Source organism: Globicephala melas, chromosome 9, assembly GCF_963455315.2.
Source record: "Globicephala melas chromosome 9, mGloMel1.2, whole genome shotgun sequence".
Lineage (NCBI taxonomy): Eukaryota > Metazoa > Chordata > Mammalia > Artiodactyla > Delphinidae > Globicephala > Globicephala melas.
Genome location: NC_083322.1, coordinates 25,045,851 through 25,066,590, shown reverse-complemented (window position 1 = coordinate 25,066,590; position 20,740 = coordinate 25,045,851). Strand labels below are relative to the sequence as shown.

Here is a 20,740-nt window from a genome sequence, read left to right as displayed (position 1 = left end):
GAGCTACATGGCACAATAAAATATGCTAAATGTGCAGTTATGAGTTTCCTTCACTTTAAACTAGGTCTTATCTAGAAAGGCACACCCAGAGGTGGGTTTATGATCCTGATTACAGGATTGTATGTATCAGTAATTCAGATAATCTGAAAACTTGAAAACAATACTCTCACTCTTGATTTAAATATTATCTACAAACAACAAATAACTATTAGGAGAAACTCAACAAGAGGCCAATAAGTACCTATTTCCTTCTGTATGTAGCTCTCTGTCTGGGTTGGAATCTAGGAAATGCTGCTCTATGCTGAAGGAGCCTAAGCTATGCTACTTCAACTCTGTGTTAAATAAAGTGACTGTCAATATCTGGGTTGAAGCTACAGAGCACAGGTAGCTCTTTGTATCTATAAGGGATGCAATGAGCTGTCCAAGCTAACTCAGCAGAGAGAACATTTACTAACAAAATGATTGTAGAGAACCACTGACTTGATGGATGTCTGGGACGGTGTAGAATGGAGGCGCCCAGGACGAAAATGGGAGCAGATTTGAAAGCCTTTAACAGGCTCCTCTTACCCATCCTAGTGTGGTTTATTAGCATGACACAGGCTCCCTGTTTTCTCTCTCTTTAATGATACTGTTCTATGAACCAATGAATGTTTTCATTTGGAAAATAAGAAAGCTCTGACATGTTATCTGGACTGTGGTTTCTTTAGTGATGCCAAGGGAATAAATATGCTAATTCTGTGCTTTAAGGAGTGTATTGGGTAAGGCCCGTTACTTCACTGCTTTCAGTGCATACTAGACCCAGGTGAGAAAAAGTTAGTATTACACACCTTGGAATATTTCTTTTTGCAAATGTTTAGCTTAGAAAAGGAGAATTTCAGTGACACTTGGATATACTTTTAGATGGTGATTTTCAGATTACATTCTCCCAAGTTTAACTCATCATTTGTTAATTACGATACCTGAAGCAATTGACCTCAAGCTACTGCTTGATTCTTCATAAAAGAAGCAATTACTATGAAAAGCTACCACATAAATCTTGAAATATTCACAAAAATCTTACACAAATAATATTTTCTTAGAGAAATGAAAGACCGTGTTCTTCACATACACGCAAACGTACAAAAAGACATTCCTCGAGGAAATAGTAGTTTCTTGGCACACCAGGGCTTTTACAGCAGCAGTTAAATAACAGCAGCAGTGCCAACTGGAAAGAATTTTCCCTGGCTTTAAAACTGGAACGAAACAACTCTCAACATTTGCAAAACATTCCTTTATTATTAGAAATAAATTATTTGTATAAAAAATTGCATGCGTCGACCATTGCATTTATTTTTTAGCACAACCCAGGGCTTCAATCTGGTCAGCCATTACAAGAAACAGACTCATTGTCTTATACAAGTTGAACAATGTGGGACAGGAACGGGAGTTCTCACAATCACAGAAAAATACTTACAAGAATAACATCAGACATGGTTTATTTCAACAGCATTTTTTTTTTCACAAGCTAACATTAGTTTTCCTTTTGTGATTTTTTTTTTTAACTGCTCATGAGTAAGCAATACTTTAGCTTGACACTCATTGGTTGTATTATATAAAATGGGTTTCTTCACTCCCTGTTATTGATACTTTTGGCTTGTGGCTACTTTTTGTTCCTTACAAGATTGACTATTGATTTGATTGTAGTCTACAGAGATCTCCAGGAGTGAGTGTTGGTGGTGTCACGTTCATTGTTTAAGATCGCATACCACATTTCTTCATATTGTATCATTTCCCTGTTTCAGATTGAATGATTGCTGTAGCTGATATATGTCGTCTTGGTAGAGGAAGCTGTTAAGACAAATTAAGACAAATTATAGTACAGAATAATAAATTAGTTTGTTAAAATGATTTTAAAATTCAAATATTGCAATGACTTTTTATGACATGTGGTCTTTACAACCTGTTACTTATTATTTTAAACAGTGTAGTAGGATTTCAACAATTGTAGAAATAAAAATGCAGCAGAATTTTTAATCTATAAAACCACTAGTCTCATTTATAGTGTAGACATTTGGCAGAAAACTAAAAATGTGAATGCCCTGTTCTTTAATATATTTAGGTGAAATTCAATTTAAATGTGCATTTTGACTAACAGATTTACAATATAAAAAATGAAAGAACAGATGAAATTCTCTATCCTGCAAAATGAAAAAAGAATTTTTTCTTACAACCCACGTTAAAGACCTCAATTCTTTGAGTCTGATTTGATGGCCAAGAAAGGGTTAGTCATTATAATTAGTCATGCTTTGAGAATGAATATATCTTCCATTTAAAAATAGTACTTTTAGACTCTAGAAGTGAACACAGTACAATATCAATGTGTATTGCCAACACATATTTATGGTCTGGTTTCATCCAAAGGATACAAATGGAGATGTTTAAAAAATAAATAAAGACTCAAAGAAGGAACTTATCATGAACTAAACCCATTATTGTAAGATTATTAGAAAAGTATGAACAAGAAAATATTCTAAGTCTATTCTAAGTCTAAATATTCTAATTCTAAATATTTCTAAGTCTAAACTTAGAAAATATTCTAAGTTTAAGTATACTCATACTTAAATTTCCAGAAATACAAATCTAAATCCAAATAATTACTTCGTATTTTTGAAAGATGTGACGGAATAAATCTGTTTTAAAATTCAAAAGTGATATCTTATTTTTTTCAGTGGAACTCTGGAATGAAAAAGCATAAGAAGAAAGAAGAAAAAGTGCAAAACGTATGTATTTCACTATATAAATCCAATTCAGGGTGAAACAGATTTTTAAAGAATAATTTACTTTTGAACATTGAATAAGGAAATTGTAAAGTTTCTTCTCCGAAATAATTGGCAGTTAGACTCATTCCATTGTAGTGTACATGAATACTGGTAATTGACCAGACAAGTTCTTACCACAGACCAGGATCAGACAAAGTCCACAGTCACTAAAATTAATACAGGGAGCCCAGGAAGTGCTAGCTGTAGAGGTTTTTGCTGTTTTTTATTTCATTGAATATTATGAGCTTCATGCCAAAAACAGGTGGGACATATCTGCTTATCTTTCTATGTTGCTCACATTAGGTTATTATTGAGGGACAGTGGAAAGGAAGTAGATCTTAGACTTTTTTTTTTAATAGATCTTTATTGGAGTACAATTGCGTCACACTACTGTGTTAGTTTCTGTTATACACCAATAGACTTGGTTTTAAATTGCATTCTCTTCTCTACAAAATGAGTGAAAAAAAGTCACTGAACCAGGTTATGGGGCCTCAGCTTCATCACTGGTCCACAATCCACAACATTATGTTTTTGTGAGGACGGAGGCACAGTAGATTTGTGGGGAATGGCTGTTGTCTTAGAGAGTCCATATGGAATGCTACTTTTCTATTTATGCTTCTAAAAGGTAGGGTGTCTGTTACCTTTGGTTTGGTGTGAAGTGAAACACAGTGATTTTTATGGTCTTTATTTTTTATTTCTAATTTATATAATGCTCTCTTATGCCTCTAAATGTATTCTAAGAAAATGAAATCTGTGCTTCAACTATGCTTTTGAAAGACTTTCATATGATCTTTGTAGACAAGATGGAGAAAAATTATGAGTTAGAAAAACGACCCTTTAAAAGATTGCTCAACTTCCTGCCCTATTCAGTATATTTAACAGTAACTAAAAATGTGAGAAATATCTACCAAATTTGCAGATAGCTAGAAAGAAAAATTATGGTTGTAACAGAGGAACAAGAGCCTAAAGACCTTAACGAAGATGATATTCAGATGTTAATCTTCAAGGATCATTCCAACTTCAAGACTCTAAAGCTCTTTAGAAATTATTTCATTGTTTGAACTCTTAGAAGTAACCTCCAGGGAAAAAGATGTAGAATTCTATTGAGAACTAAGACTATAATTTACAGAAAGAAAGTAATCTTAATTTTTCTGATTAGAAAAAGGATGTAAGGCTTTGGAAACATAATTTAGTCAACACTGAAACGATGTGAATGGCAGATATCTTGCAAGAATCTTCCCTTTTCTTTTTTTCTTCCAAGAAGAAAGAAAGATGGATGCTAAAATAATAGAATTTTTGAATTTTAAGTCTTATCTTTTCTATTAATCACAGACCAATCTAGATTTTGTGGGTTAGGTTCCAGACCATTGCAATACAGTGAATATCACAATAAAGCAAGTCACATGAAATTTTTTTGTTTCTCAGTGCCTATAAAAGTTATGTCTACACTATCCAGTAGTCTAAGTGTGTGATAGCATTATGTCTAAAAACACAATGTACATACGTAAATTAGAGAAAAATACTTTATTGCTAAAAAATGCCAACCATCATCTGACAATGCAGGGTTGCCAGAAATGCTCACTTTTGAAAAAAATGCAGTATCTGGGAAATGCAGTAGAGTGAAGCACAGTAGAACGAGGTATGTCTGCATATTTTCATGGCAGCAGTGATACTTTTACCTTTATCCCAGAAGCGTTGCAGAACAAAAGGGATCAGAGATGTACATATAAGCTAATGTAATACTTCTGCTGATGAATATGCTTATGTGAAAATCAGGCTTGAATACAGCAACAATGAATTTCCGGTGCACACCACACTGTGTTCATAAGCTAGAGAAAGGAGATCTACCTCCAGAAGCAGCTGTTTTCATGAATTATGCATGAATAGAGCTTAAGGAATACCGTGTTACAGCATTCGTTAATTGGGTACCGTTGATAAAATTCATATATACCCACTTTGTTTCTAACTCTCTTTCCACACTTGTATGAAACAACACTTGACCTTTTTATGTGTGAAATGTAGTATTCTGCAAATTCAGTCATTAACATGGAGTCATTTGGTCTCCCTTCTAGCTTCACATTGCTTTTATTTATTCTGTGTACCATTAGAAGCTTTCCTTAAATATGTGATCAGAATTTCTGGCATTAACAAGTTATCTTTAAGATGAAATTTCTAAGAATGATGGACTTGTAGAACTCCATAGCTATGAAAGAAAAACATTGCATGCATATCATAAATACAATTAATTGGTCAGAAAACAAATCCTGAATGTAGCATAGTAGCCATAATTATCAAAATCCTCCACATATTAAAAAAAGGGAGGGACTTCCCTGGCGGTCCAGTGGTTAAGACTTCGCCTTCCAATGCAGGGAGTGTGGGTTCGATCTCTGGTCGGGGAGCTAAGATCCCACATGCCTCGGGGCCAAAAACCCAAAACATAAAACAGAAGCAATATTGTAACAAATTCGACAAAGACTTTAAAAAAAATGGTCCACATCAAAAAAAAAAAAATCTTTAAAAAAGGGGATGCTAAAAACGTAGTTTTTGAATTTTGTCTTTTTTTTTGTTACTCACAAACCAATCTATATTTTCATGGGAGCAATGATACATTTACCTTTATATAGTGGTTTATAGTTTACAAAACACTGTCCTGTACGTCACTGTCAAGTCATTGTGGGAATGGTGATTTATCAAAAGTCTGGTAACAGAAAGTATGAGGATGCGGCAACATGGACACTGTTCCAGTGGATTAACTAGTCCTGGTTTGATTGAGAATAGGCTCCACCGGTTTTGAAAGGAGGTATTTTAAATCTGAGGAGGCAAGGTACTAGTTACAGAGAGTTGAATGGCAAAAGCTTTCCAATATTCAATTATACTTCTAAAGACATAAGACACACTTTTAGAAGAAAAATATTGCATTTAGGCTCTTCAAGTTTTTGGTAGTTTTAGAGAGTTTGTGATTTTGGAAGACTTTTTACTTTTTCCATTCAAACCACTGGTGCATTTGGTAAAGGGAACAAGCACACAAGGGGTACATTGTAGCTAGTCCTTAAGTGAACAAAGGTTAACAACTGTTACGAGGAGTGGGATTGCAGAAGGATGTGTGAGGATTTCCTACTCTGTCTCTCCTGAATGTGTAAACTGTAATCACTTCATCTGAGCCTAATTTATTCAACCCAAACCACTCCTGTAAAAGATGAATAGTACAGTAAAATCCCCGAAGTACAATTTAACCTTCTTTGAGGTCATAATTGACTTTATCTTGATTCACCTTCTTAACTTTCTTTTACCTTCCAAAGGTGAGCATTCAACTCCTCCAAAATATTACAGGCTTAGCCATCATACAGCCTTCACATTTGTAATCTTTCATTCTTATTTTCAGAGAAAAGAGGGAAACGTACACATGCTATGAAATTTCCATTTCAACAGCAACAGAAAATAATAAAAGGAAAACAAAATGTATGAGACTTATTTCTATAGCATGGGATTAGTCTTTGTCAATACAGCACATTTTCCCTTCAGGGAACTAACTTATTTTTTAAAGCGGTGGAAAAAGTTTATTAATTTTTTTCCTTACCACATTTCAGAGGTGAGTCCAGGATAACTGGTATTTATTTCAGTGTACATTTGGTTGTTTCCATGTGCAACCATATTATATAAGGTTTTCTGGATTGCTGCTAAAAACCAAGTACAACTATAGACTCTGGTGAGTCATACTGAGAAGTACCAGTGTTCAAAGTGTATCACTGGCCAAAAGTAGTTTATTGGCATCCTACATTAGGTTTTAACTTCCTGCACTGATGATTTCAAGGCAGAAGAAACAAATAAAATTCTGCCCTGAAATCACAAGCATTCTACACTGATGCCTTTGAGAGTAGTTACAGCACAACCTTTGCTAGGAGCCCAGATAGCCCCACCATTAGTCAATTGCTTATCTATAATCAGAGATGATTGTAACCATTTGATACCAAAACCCATCCTTATTGTGCCTCCTCTTGCACTTCCTCAAGATTTCATGTTTGCAGAAGAATGAATATGTGGGGAATGTCTGTGAAATTCTTAAAAGGCTTCTTTCTCTACAAGTAACTAAATTTGATATTTACGAGCTGAAGGTCATCTTCCTAGAGGACCTGGCCAGTCATTCCAAGAAGTCTGATAGTAACTGAAGCCAATTGGTTTAATTAATCCATACTTATCTTCTAAGGATAGTTCTGCATGTGGGGCATTAGAGTAGACAGTGTTCATCTGGAACTCTTGATGCAAGGGAAGGTTTGTGAATCTAGTGAAGACTATAAGTTGTTATAATAATTAAATCAGATAAAGTCATCTCAGTCTTTTCTGTATTTCATGTCAAAAGTACAGAGAAAAGGAGATACAGAGAAAAGGAGATACAGCCTCCTGGCAGAATCCGAGAGGAAGAGGGCATTTTTGCGTAGGGTTTTATCCTTAATGCCTGTGTTATATTGAACCATATACAGAATCTCGTAATGTATAGGTTATACACACACACACACACACACACACACACACACACACACACACACACATAATTTTTTTTCACTGTATTCAGCTTTCTGGTATTTTGCAATACATAACTTCAGTCTATTTGCTACTCTTCCATAGAGTCCAAGATGGACTTGAACAGCTCAGTTAAACTCTACTGGCTTAGTTTGGTACCAGTATGTTGTTATGTGCTTCTTCAGGGATGAGTCTAGAGAAGATCATAGGTGAGGAAAGGAAAAGTGGAGTGGTGGCTGTAGAAGGGGTCCTGTTTTCAGGGTCATGAGGCTTTCAGAGGAGAGCTCTAATTATCTTAATATATCCAAGAAGGGAAATCAAGGGAAACCAAAGAAGGGGACCACGTTGGGGAAACAAATATAGACTATGACTTAACCTAACATGTTAGCTAGCTAGTTTTCTCATTTCCCTAAATATCTGAATAACGTATCATTTATTTGTGTAAGATCTTTGGTAGCATGCTTTATAAATACTAGTTAACTATCAATTCTGTAAAGAGCGACCAGTATTGAACTGAAAAAGATTGGAGAGTAGTTCCTAAGAGCTAAAGGATAATTTTATAAATGGAGCACAGTTCCAAGCTTCAAGCTCTGTAATGCCTCAAAAGAGAGACTCGAGCGTCACACTTTGTAAAAGAGATTTCGTGTTTATGTTCATGCTCTGGAGAGGAGCCACTTGCCTTGAAATCGTTTGGTTCTAACCAAATGGTTCTAACTGCTGTGATGGTCTCATGGTGTGCGAGTACCACCAGGCCCCTGGAACCACGTAGCACAGTCCCCAAGACCAGTAGAAGAATGTTCAACGTACATCTATCAGGAAGTGTTCCCACTCTTGACCATCGGAAAGTCTACGGATGACTTACTGTTGGTTTCAAGACTCTCACAGAGTTCGCTTTTCACCTCGCCATTTGGTCTGTCATTTCCTTTTTGGATCAGTTTGCTTTGCATGGTGGCAGCTGTCACCACAGCTTTGAAGCTCCTCTTGCGTTTTTGAACATTCTGCTCTGGATGAAAAATTATAATATAAACCTTGGGCATGTAGAGCATGCCCAGAGACACCGAAGCACTTAAACTCATGGAGACAGTAAGTGTTGTAGTCTGGATGTACATCTGAAGAAGGAAAAAAAACATAGAATCAATGTTGGTAAGCCTGACCTAAGATAAAGCAAATAATATAACCGTTTTCTGAGATTATTCCAGCTTCTCTGCTAACAGTGCATTAGAAGGCACTTATTAAAACTGCCCTTAATTATAGTGAAACGTTCCTTTATCCCCACCTGCAAATGTGGGTAAAGTTGTATTGTTTATGAAGCCCAATTTTTTAAAACAAACAAAAACAAACAAGTAAGCTGATGGAGCTTAGTTTCCTCTTTAGATTATAATTAAGCATATATAAGGAAGGGAGCAAAATCAATCTAGCAAAAGACTAACATTTTATGTCACACAAACCTTATTCAGGGAGGTATCACAAGATCAAATGTTATTCTTTCAACAGTAAACCTAACCTAGAAGGTAAATTATATATAGTGGAAATAGAGTGGGAGTGAAATAGTCCAGATCATCACTATTGCACACCATTGCTTGGATAATGCGAGTGTTTGCATCTTCACATAATTACTTAATTCCAGCTTCCAAATTGGATACATCACAAGCATGCCATAAGGGCTTGATATTTTTTAATAGCCCTCCTAAGGATAATTCCAGAGGGTTTCTAGATGATTGCATCAGATCAAAATAAATGTGGGTGCTTTTAGAAAATACATATAAGACTTCCTCCTTCCAAGACTGAAATATGCCCTTTGGGGATGGGTCCTGACATCTGCATTTTGAAAAATTCTCCCCCTGTGCTCATTCCTTATCCTTGTTTCACTGAAATTGACTGCTCTGGTACTTACAAAGAGAAGTCTCTCTGGAAGATTTTTCTTCCTGCAATCTAGAGGTTAATGAACTGAAAAAGTCAAACCTAAAATCAGTGCTTTAGCTCTTTTCATTATGTTATGAAAACAAACATGACAGTATTTTAATCTTTTTTCTTCCCAGTGTTATTGAGGTATAATCAAAGAATAGAAATTGTACATATTTAAGGTTTTATCAAAACTTGATGTTTTGATAAACATATATTATGAAATGATCATCTCAATCAAGTTAATTAACATATCCATCACATAGTAACCATTTTATTTCTTTCATTCTTTTCTTTTATTTTATTTTATTTTATTCTTTTGTGGTGAGAATGCTTAAGATCTCTCTTCACAAATTTCAAGTAAACAATACATTATTGTTAACTGTAGTCACATATTCATCTTGCATAACTGGAAGTTTGTACCTTTTGACCAATATCTCCCCAGTTCCCCTTTCCCCTGCCCCTGGTAACCACTATTCTGCTCTCTGCTTCTATGAGTCTGACTATTTTAGATTCCACACATAAGTAAGATCATACAGTATTTGTCTTTCTGTATCTGACTAATTTCACTTAGTATAATGTCCTCCAGGTTCATCCATGTTGTCACAAATGGCAGGATTTCCTTCTTTTTATTTAAAGAGTCAATAATATTCCATTGTATGAATATTTCACCTCTTTAAAAATAAAACCTTTGATCTGTTTACATTTTTCATGTCCTGAGCTGAAAATATAATTTCTCCCAAATAACTTGGAATGCTGAGGTTACAAAGTAGCCATGTTTTAAGATGATGAAGGGATCCCTTTATCATCTCCATGATTTTTTTTTTTTTCAGGCTTCTTTTGCTCAGCATAGTGGGGTTTTTTTTAAACATCTTTATTGGAGTATAATTGCTTTACAATGGTGTGTTAGTTTCTGCTTTACAACAAAATGAATCAGTTATATATGTACATATGTTCCCATATCTCTTCCCTCTTGCATCTCCCTCCCTCCCACCCTCCCTATCCCACCCCTCCAGGCGATCACAAAGCACCAAGCTGATCTCCCTGTGCTATGCGGCTGCTTCCCACTAGCTATCTACCTTACGTTTGGTAGTATATGTATGTCCATGCCACTCTCTCACTTTGTCACAGCTTACCCTTCCCCCTCCCCATATCCTCAAGTCCATTCTCTAGTAGGTCTGTGTCTTTATTCCTGTCTTACCCTAGGTTCTTCATGACATTTTTTTTTCTTAAATTCCATATATATGTGTTAGCATACGGTATTTGTCTCTCTCTTTCTGACTTACTTCACTCTGTATTACAAACTCTAGGTCTATCCACCTCATTACAAATAGCTGAATTTCGTTTCCTTTTATGGCTGAGTAATATTCCATTGTATATATGTGCCACATCTTCTTTATCCATTCATCCGATGATGGGCACTTAGGTTGTTTCCATCTCTGGGCTATTGTAAATAGAGCTGCAATGAACATTTTGGTACATGACTCTTTTGGAATTATGGTTTTCTCAGGGTATATGCCCAGTAGTGGGATTGCTGGGTCATATGGTAGTTCTATTTGTAGTTTTTTAAGGAACCTTCATACTGTTCTCCACAGTGGCTGTATCAATTTACATTCCCACCAACAGTGCAAGAGGGTTCCCTTTTCTCCACACCCTCTCCAGCATTTATTGTTTCTACATTAATGTCTGTTCATTCTAATGATACCTCTGAAAATGTAAAGTTGTCAGATTGCATCCAGCAATCCCCAAATTAATTGTGTCCTTTTTAATAAAGACTCGAAATATATTTACCTTCAAGAGTAAATGTCTGAATCAGCCTTATGGCTTCCTTTTCCTAGGGGAGACTGTTTCTCTTAACAGATGACAAAGCCTTGAGGTGAGAAACTGTCTGAAACATGAAGAGAACTTCAGGCACTAGTAAAAAGACTGTCCTTGTCTGAAAAATCATATCCTGTGGATTACTGAGTTTACTGTTCAATTTATCTACCACTAAGGCTGTCCTTTGCTTAAGACCCTATCATGAGTATGGGAACACCCTTCAACAAGGTGATATTTAGGATCGATTTGTTTCAAAGTTCACCTTCTCCAGGAAGTCCTCCATGATAAATCCTGATTATAATGTCCTGATTTTACTTCTAAGCACTAGTGCATTAAAAAATAAATACAATGGAGCACTTGCTAATGTATAACTATGTGATTATAACAATTTATATGAACTTTGTAATAATTCATAAAAAATGCACAACCAGGGTATAAACTTCCCTAGCGTCTGTAATCTACATTTCTTCTTATATACCTCTAAGAAATCACACAATAATTACTCAGATACCACTCATTATTTTTAAGTATATGAAGACCTTCAAGAAACCCTTAATTTACACAAATCATACAGAATATGCTTTCCATAATTTTCCACTCTGTCAAATGGACATCAGGGTTGATGACATTTTAAGTAAGAAACACAAAGAGATGAGGTATGAATCCAGATTCTAGGTTGGGCTCATGTGTACCATCCTCAGTAGAGACGTGATTCAGATACGTCCCTCGGCAAAGTGATAAATTACTACATGCCATGACCTCTCAGGCTACCTGCCAACGAGTGAAAACTCATGTTAAATTTGAGAGAACTAATCTGCTGCAATTAAGAAGGTCCTGATAAAATGTGAATATGTGCCTTTAAACCACACGAACCTCCCTAAGTTTTGCCACCTAGTTTTAAGCAACTTATTATTATGAATACTCATAAGCTTCTTATACAATAGTTAATCCTCTTTGAATTCCTACTTATTCTCCAGCTAGCATTGCTGCAGAAAGGCTGTGCAGAAAATGGGCTGCAGAGAAAGGATGTAATGATAAGGAAAGGATAGAGCCAAATGCAAACCACACATAAATATTCCAAAGCCACTCAAATAGGGAACCATCAGTTTTGTCCCAGCCAGACCCAGCCAAGTCACTTTAACTTAAAAAACAAACAAAAACCAAACAAGGGCTTCACTGGTGGCGCAGTGGTTGAGAGTCCGCCTGCTGATGCAGAGGACACGGGTTCATGCCCCGGTCCGGGAAGATCCCACCTGCCGCGGAGCGGCTGTGCCCGTGAGCCATGGCCGCTGAGCCTGCGCGTCTGGAGCCTGTGCTCCGCAACGGGAGAGGCCACAGCAGTGAGAGGCCCGTGTACTGCAAAAAAAAAAACCCTCCAGAGGTATAGCCATGAAATGATGGGAACATCCACATTGATTAGCTGGGTTCTTTTTATATGTCTTAACCTGTTGGTCTTGCTAAAACATATAATACTAGTCCAGATAATTCATAAATACCTTTCTAGTTTGAAAATCTTATAAATTTTATCCACTACCATAAATGTAAGTGATAATTTTCTCCCCTTATTCAGAATAATTTCTGTAATATATAGTAAACTTGATTTTGTTAAATATTAAGCATGAAGAAGATTCTGGAATGCTAGTTTCCACGTTAAATATATTACTGTAGTCTATCCTCTTAGCAAGCCAACTCAAAAGAAGATATAATAAACATAGACATTAGGATTAAACAGTACTATGCTTAGTGTTCCAAGCCCTCCATTAGACACTGTGATTGCAAATTACAGATCTTATGTGCTCTCTTACAACAGCTTCTGAAAAATTTTAATGTGGGTTTAATATATAAAAAGCATCTATACAAAAATCATACCCTAAAATCTAAAACCTTATAGTGGCCAAGGCTTTGTTACAGGACTTCAGACTGTGAGTAGACTGAGTTTTTGAACTTCCTCTTTGAATATTTAATGAAATAAAAATTTCGTATATATTATAACCTCAATGAAAGCAGTAAGAGCAAAATAAGCAAAGAAATGAAATGCCACCTACTGTCCTTCTAGATAAGTTAATTTCTTAGCATCATGGATTACAGGATTTTCAGTATCTCCCATATTTAAGAAGAAATGGAAAGATTATATTAAAAGATTGAAAATGAGCACTTGTTTCCAAAAAACGCATGGATTTTTTATACCTGTTGAATATTCTAATTACTTGAACCATATAAGGAAGAAACATGTTCAAGCAGACCTGAGCTTGAATTCCAGCACCGCCACTTAAAATTCTTTTTAAAGATAAAGAAGTTTACAGAGAAATTCTGGAGTTGCCTTGTGGATGGTAAAAAGCCCCTAGTCGACCCACCAGGTGACAATCTGAACTCTAATAAAACTTCCCTGGCAATTGAACAGTTGTGAGATCTTATTTTCCTCTCTGACCTTTAATTTATTACCTATGAAATGGGCAAAAATAATACTTTTCTCATAGAAGGGTTATAGGTGGAATGACATAATCTTTATAAAATGTCTCAAAGGTGCAAAACAGTAGTAGCTCAACAAAGATTATTTTCCCTACAACTTTGAATCTAAAAGGCTGCCAACAAAGCGTCCTTCCAGGTATATAGAATAAGAGAGGGGCCTATGAGCCAGTTATCCAAAGTTGACAGTTTAGTGAAGAGCTGACAGCCCTGCTCTCACTATATGATGTCAAGGAAAATGCTTTTGTAATCTTACTTCAAAGTAGGCAGAATAAGATTTTGCCCAAAAGTCAACTCCTATTTGCTGATAGGGAATAGCATAGTGCACTGGTTCTCTGTATCAAAGTTACAGTTCACCAGAATGCTGTAACTATATTAGGAGGAAACTATATTAACTCCCTGTAACCAACATAAATCCACTGAGAGATGCTGACAGTGGTACTGGATATATTAATGTAACCTTCTTTTTTCCATCCTTCTTTTATGCCCCACCCTCTGCCCCTTGTCACTCCAAAATATTAGTACCTAGAGGAAGAGGAGCATCTTTTCTATTATGTCCATTGATAGCCTGTCACTTCCTCTGCCTCCACAGCCGCTGGACATTTTGAGGCTGAAGCAGTCACATGCAGTGAAGCAGACGGAAATGATCTCTGGCTAAGCCAGGGAGGAGATGGCACAGTGGAGCATATTAACATGACATCTTTTCTGGGACCATTACAGCTTCCTCTTCATTCTCTGCAGGAGTCATTTGTGCACATCCAGGGTCTACTGGACGTAGGTCCTGGCCTGGAATCACTAAAGACTCTAGGAAGGGTAAGGAGGGAGGAGATTATATTACTCCAGGAGAAAGGTCAGTCTTACTTTCAACCAGCTGCCTGCACACAGAACTCCACAGATATCCAAGCTGGTGAGTTTTCAACCCCTGTGTAACCAATGTAACCTGTTAAGAAACCTAACACCCCAGACGGATTTGTGCCATGTGATAAGAAACAGATGATTTATTCCTGTCTGCCTTGCCCTGGATGGTTTCATCTCACTTTTTGCTGCAGTCAGCCAGGTCCCGTTTGTCTGCTTCACACAGTCTGACCAGTGAGAAACCTACGTTTACACTTAAAGCCTGCCTTTGCCTTTCTCTACTTCTGTTATCTATTCCCTCATCTGTGTGTCCGCCAAAGTGTCACCTGCCTCCACAAGTGGATCTTCTGCTTTTCAGAAGGGCTTCAGCCAATGGATTTCAAAATCTCATTAATTACTAGAAGTGATTAAAACAATTTTTTTTTTAAGATGGAGAAGTTTACAAAGAAACTCTGGAGTTGCCCTGTGGGTAGTAAAAGCCTCAAATCAACCTATCATGAAACAATCCAAGCTAATAAAACTCCCCTTGCAATGGGACACCAGAGGCGATAACACACAGCACCCCCACCAGCTCTTTGGATGAGCCTGGATACTAATGAACCATCCCAAGTCCATATCAAACATTTTATTATTGTTTCTGTTTTGTCGAGTTCAAATACCTTGCTGGCTTCTCCTTCTCAGTCAGTTCTGAGGGGTCCTCCTCATTCTTTCTAACGTCTTTACCTTGAAGTATCCCAGAACTCAGTCCTTGGATATCTATCTGCCTATCTATCTATCTATCTATCTATCTATCTGGCCACATTACTCTCTTGATGATAACATTCAGATTTATGGCCTTAAAGCAGGACCAGCTTTCTGGGCGCACTGCCTGTACACAGGCTCCTTCACTCAGAAAGGCCTCACGCTTGGTTTAATGTTCTTCTGTCAGGGTTTTGAAATTCTCAATAATTTTTGAATAAGGAAGCCTACATTTTCATTTTTCATTGGGCCTCACAAGTTATGTAGGTAGCCCTGCCTTAAAAACTATATGCTGACTAATTCCAGGCCTCCCTCAGGAAACTCAGTTGCCTTCTGGGTAGCTCCCCTTAGATGTCTGACATATACGATCCAAAACTAACAAGCACCTGAATCCCATCTTCATTCCTAAACTTCTTCTTCCAGTGGTCTTCCTTGTCTTTAGTCCATCTTTCCCGTTGTTGGGATGAAAACAAATAGAAATTGTCCTTGACTCTTCTCTTACGCTCTATCTGTGACTGAATCCTGTTGACTCTACTTCCAAAATTTGTTCATATATGTCATTTTCCACTTCCCCCACTGGTACTGCATCGGTCCTAGCCAACATCATCTCTTATTTGGATTTTCACTATAGATGTCCCGTTGACATCTATACGTTTCTCCTCTTCTGCTCTTATTCTCTTCTATCTGATCATCTGATTGATTTTTAACACAGGTAGCTAGAATTTAATCCCATTATTCATTAATTGGGTTCAGTCACCCCTACCCTCAAAACTCTACAATGACTTCACATTGATGCTGTCCCTATAATGGCCTACAAGGTCCTCTGAACTGATCTGGCTTTACTCTTGCCCTCATTCATTCTCTTCTCATCACACTGGCCTCCTGGCTAATCTTAGAAGATACCAAGCATGCTTCTGCTTTGGGGCTTTTATATTTGATGAACTGACCCTTCACTTCGTTCAGGAAGTGTTCCTTTCTGAATGGTTCTTTCTCAATGACACCCTTTCCTAAACATGAAATTAAAAATTGTACCCCCCATCCCTCCACCTGCATTTATTTCCCCAGCTTTATTTCACTCCTCAGCATCTATTTTCTAGCATAAAAGTCTATATATTTTACTAATTTATATATTGTCTCTTTCCCTTAACTAGAATAAAAATTCCATGAGTCCAGGGATTTTTACCTGTTTTGTTCACTGCTATAAACTCAACACCTAGAACATTGCCTGAATACGTGAATTTTCTGGTCTTTGAGGCAGTGTGGATCCTTACTCTTGAATTTGACATTTAAAGGAAATAACCCATGTAGTTTCAAGAGGAAAACAATAAATCAGATTCTAAAGCTAGACAGTCTATGAAAATTTGAGGACCCCATACCCCTTCAAATCAATACCCAGGCTGGGACAGAAACTCCTGGATAGATAAACATGATGATCATTTTCTTTGGCCTTGCCGCACGGCATGTGGGATCTTGGTTCCCGGACCAGGGATCAAACCCACGCCCCCTGCAGTGGAAGCGAGGAGTCTTAACCACTGGACCAACAGGGAATTCCCAACATGATGACCTTTTAAACTATAAATATGACAATTAAAAGTCAGTGGCCTCCACTTGGGAACATGAGAGCTCTGGGCTCTGCCCTGCATCCCTCCCCCACTTAAGAAATGTACAACTGAGGATAAGGCACTCACACTATTTATAAACGTCCATAGACTTAACTAAATGAATTTAAGGAGGCAATGTATGTCAAATGTTGTCACAGCACCTGGCATACAGTAATCATCAACAGCAGCTATTGCTGTTATTAATTAGCCTTGATTTTACTCTCTCTGAATCCTCCTCCATTCCTCACACAGTAAAGACATAACGGTACTGCTCTCTCAACATCAGCCACACCTTTTTTAGCCTTTTTGATAAGGAACGTGCACACATAGAACTATAGGCACAAAATATTTGTTCATAAGGAAATATATTTTATGCTTATAGGAAACACATTCAAAATGTCATAGTCTAGTATCATTCTGGAAAAAACTCACAATCCTGAGTGTCCCTCGTGTCAGGTAGAAATTGTAGGGTTGCTGACCCATCGGCAGGTCAGAGACATTACGTTGTGTTTTCATTAGTGGAGATGGAGACGGGTTTGCTCTGATCCATTTGCTGTCTCCCTTTTGGCCCCTTTTAGCCAGGACACATGTTAGCAAAATGAAGAGTCAAACCAAAGGGCGAAGACTATGGATGCAGAACTGGGCTGGTTCACATGTGAGGTCTGAATCCTTAACCTTGGACCTATTGAGAATGGTGGAAACCAGCTTCAGAGAATAATAAAGCATACACCAATAAGTGAACTATCAGCTCTGCTGAGGGTAGGAAGGGACAAGTGTAAGGAAGCTCAAGATCCTCTAAATATGGTGGGACAGATATTAGATTTATAATGAGTATTTATAATTAAATATACATGATATTTAATATTTGGACCAGGAAATAAATTTTCTATTAAAGCCCCATAGACATTTCTTAAAGTAGGTGTTTCAAAGTAGGGCATTATTAAATAAAATGTAGTCTTCAGTTTTCAATTATCCTCCGTATTATTTATAGAAACATAATAAAAACAGTGTTTCACACAATGGTGCCATGTTTTCGACCGTGACGTATGCAAATGAATATGAAACATCTGCTGTTGACTGCTTATCAGTTCCTCCTTTACGTGTTATTTTTCCTCCATGTTTCCCTCCATGGATTCCTGCTTCCATGCCACCTTTTAGCCCTTTATCATTTTTCAACAGTATGGTCAAAACTAAGAATAAGAATAATGGAGATACCTTTAATTATTATAATTTTCAAAGTATTTATTTGAACAGATACAAAATATAATAAAGAGAATAGTTACATGAAGAGACCAAATAAAAGTTAAAATTTTTTTAGAAATAAAAAAAGGAGAAGAAACAATTATTACAAGAACAAAATTTATCTAAGAACTGTGTAATTACACACACACACACACACAGACGGTCCCCAACTTAGGATGGTTTGTACACACACACACACACACACACACACACACACACACACACACACACACAGACGGTCCCCAACTTAGGATGGTTTGATTTGGAATTTTTTGACTTTGTGATCGTGAAAAAGTGCTACTCAATAAGTAGAAGCCATCCTTCAAATTTTGAAATTTGATCTTGCCCAGGGCTAGTGTTATGTGGTATGGACACTCTCTTGTGATGCTGGGCAATGACCTTGCCACAGCTCCGGGTCATCCACGCAATCAGGAAGGTAAACAGCCAATACACTTACAGCCATTCTGTACCCACACAACCATTCTCTGTTTCACTTTCAGTACTGTATTCAATACATTACATAAGATATTTAACACTTTATTATAAAATACGCTTTGTGTTAGAAGATTTTGCCCAACTGTGGGCTAATGTATGTGTTATGATGTTTGGTAGGTTAGGTGTATTAAATGCATTTTGACTTACAATATTTTCAACTTATGATGGGTTTATGGGGCCGTAACCCCATAGTTAGTTGAGGAAGATCTGTATATCTATCTATCTATTTATCTATCTATCTATCTATCATCTATCTATAGTTATCACTGTCTGAAGACAGAAGGTTTGCTGGAATTTAAATTTCAGGAGACAGTTATTATGTAGGTTGTATTATTAAAGGAAATTGGTAACATTATGGAAATAGTTTCAACCATAGTTTTTGAAAAGGTACTGAATCATTGTTCAACTGGATACTTCCTATACAACACTTTCTAAAGCCAAAAGAATTAAAGCAGTACCTCAGTGCAGGTACTTTTGTGGAGGCATAAGATGTTGTATAAATACTAATTTTTTCCTGGTGTTATTACTTAATGCAGGAAGAACAAGAGTAATGGTATTATGGGCTGAATTGTGGTCCCTCCCTCCACCCCAATTCACACGTCCAATTTCTAGCCCTTAGTACCTCAGAATGTGACTGTATTTGGACATAGGGTCTTTATGTAGATAATTAAGTTGAAATGAGGTCTTTAGGGTGGGCTCTAATCCAATCTAACTGTTGTCCTTATAAGAAGAGGAGGTTAGGACTCACAAAGTCACACCAGAGATGTGTGTACACAAAAAAAGACCCTGTGAGGACCACGCAGAGGGAACGTGGACATCTAAAAGCCAATGACAGAGGCCTCAAAAGAAACCAACACTGTCAATACCTTGATGTCAGATTTCTAGTGTCCAGAACTATGAAAAACTAGATTAATGTTATTGAGGATCAGGTATCATCATTACTGCCAAACATTTTATGGACATTAACCCTTCACAGTAATCCTGTAAGTTAGGAATGGGTCCATTCTGGAGAACTTAAACAATATTTTCAGAGTCACACAACTCATGAGGATAAAGTGGAGGTTTAAACTGAAGTTTGTCTGACTTAAAAGCTCATATCTTTAGCACACACCATATGGCTCCCATAGATATACAGAGATGTGAAAGAGCAGGGTTAATATGACTTGAATCCTTACCAAGTCAGAAAATCATCCTTTTCTAATAGAGTTGGGCCAGATTTCTTAAAAATAACAGAGTCTCAATTAAAACACCTGAATTAATGTTTAATTGAGAACTCAGAGGATTTCTTTAGATTGCTGTTATCCATCAGCTACTTTCCTCATTAAAAAAAAAAAATCCAAAAAAGAAGAAAAGAAATCTCATTGTGGATCCTGGAGAAGCTCTTTCTTAGAACTATATATTGTTGAACTTAACAGAATCATCTAGCTGGAAATACAGACGTAAAGAGATTGATAAGTTCATCTTTTTAAATGAAGATACTTAGCACCAGGTTTGCACTGGCCAGAGGAGAGGAGTACCCAACAGAACCACTGACCACCAGAAGGGACAAGGATTCCCTACATTCAGAAGACAAATTGCTGGAACATTGTTCCTGCATAGGCACTGCTCCATTTCCACAGCCATGAGAGACAGGCTGTTGACAACACAGTAGGCAAGCAAACTGGGATTCACAAATACAGATGAAAAGACACCAAGAATTAGCAAATACTCAGAGAAAACTGACACTGTAAAAGAGAAGCATCAAAAAGAAGGATAAAAATCCAAGAAGATAGGTCCACTAGAGTTAGTGGAAGAAGACGTTAGAGATAAAAATAATTATCTTCACAAACTTCTGAAAGAAAAAGTATCAAATAAATACCATAGAAACAATTTTTTATCATTAAAATTAAAATCTCAATAGATGAAGGATTTCTCATTCTGGCTATGCTGTCATCAAACCAATTCACCCACTGAGAATAGCTATAAAAGAATCATAAATTTAAAAAACGATTGCTTGGAGGCATCAGAGAAAAATCAAAGCAGCCAGGACTCAGGAGGGCCAAGATCTTAGGACACACACACACACACACACACACACTCACACTCACACTCTGATGTGAGTCAGGCATTTTTCACTGCTTTTATCCATTGGGAGTGTGCTGATTCATCGCATGGGTGTTAGAGGGCAGAAATCTTTAGACATGCTTTTCAGCAGTCTCATGGGGCTGGGAAGACAAAAAATGGAATTCAGGGTTACCAGTGCAGCCAGGACTGGAGGACCCAAGATTCCAGGGTATTACAGACAAGTGAACCTGAGGTTTACACCAA

General features: G+C 37.0%; 1 protein-coding gene across 5 annotated transcripts in view; it reads right to left on the bottom strand.

The window, feature by feature from the left end:
- Positions 1-1,125: 1,125 nt before the first annotated feature.
- The window catches only part of GRM8 (glutamate metabotropic receptor 8), a 794,344-nt gene continuing 774,729 nt past the window's right edge, over positions 1,126-20,740 (bottom strand). For 4 of the 5 annotated variants that reach the window (XM_060305370.1, XM_060305366.1, XM_060305368.1 and 1 more), the window contains exons 10-11: positions 8,179-8,425; positions 1,127-1,827 (exon numbers count right to left, since the gene is read on the bottom strand). In XM_060305370.1, the coding sequence (XP_060161353.1) occupies positions 1,778-1,827; positions 8,179-8,425 (297 nt within the window). In that variant the 3' untranslated portion in view covers positions 1,127-1,777. Of the gene's footprint in view, positions 1,828-8,123; positions 8,426-20,740 lie in introns of all 5 variants that reach the window. The other variant, XM_060305367.1, reaches the window with a different exon arrangement.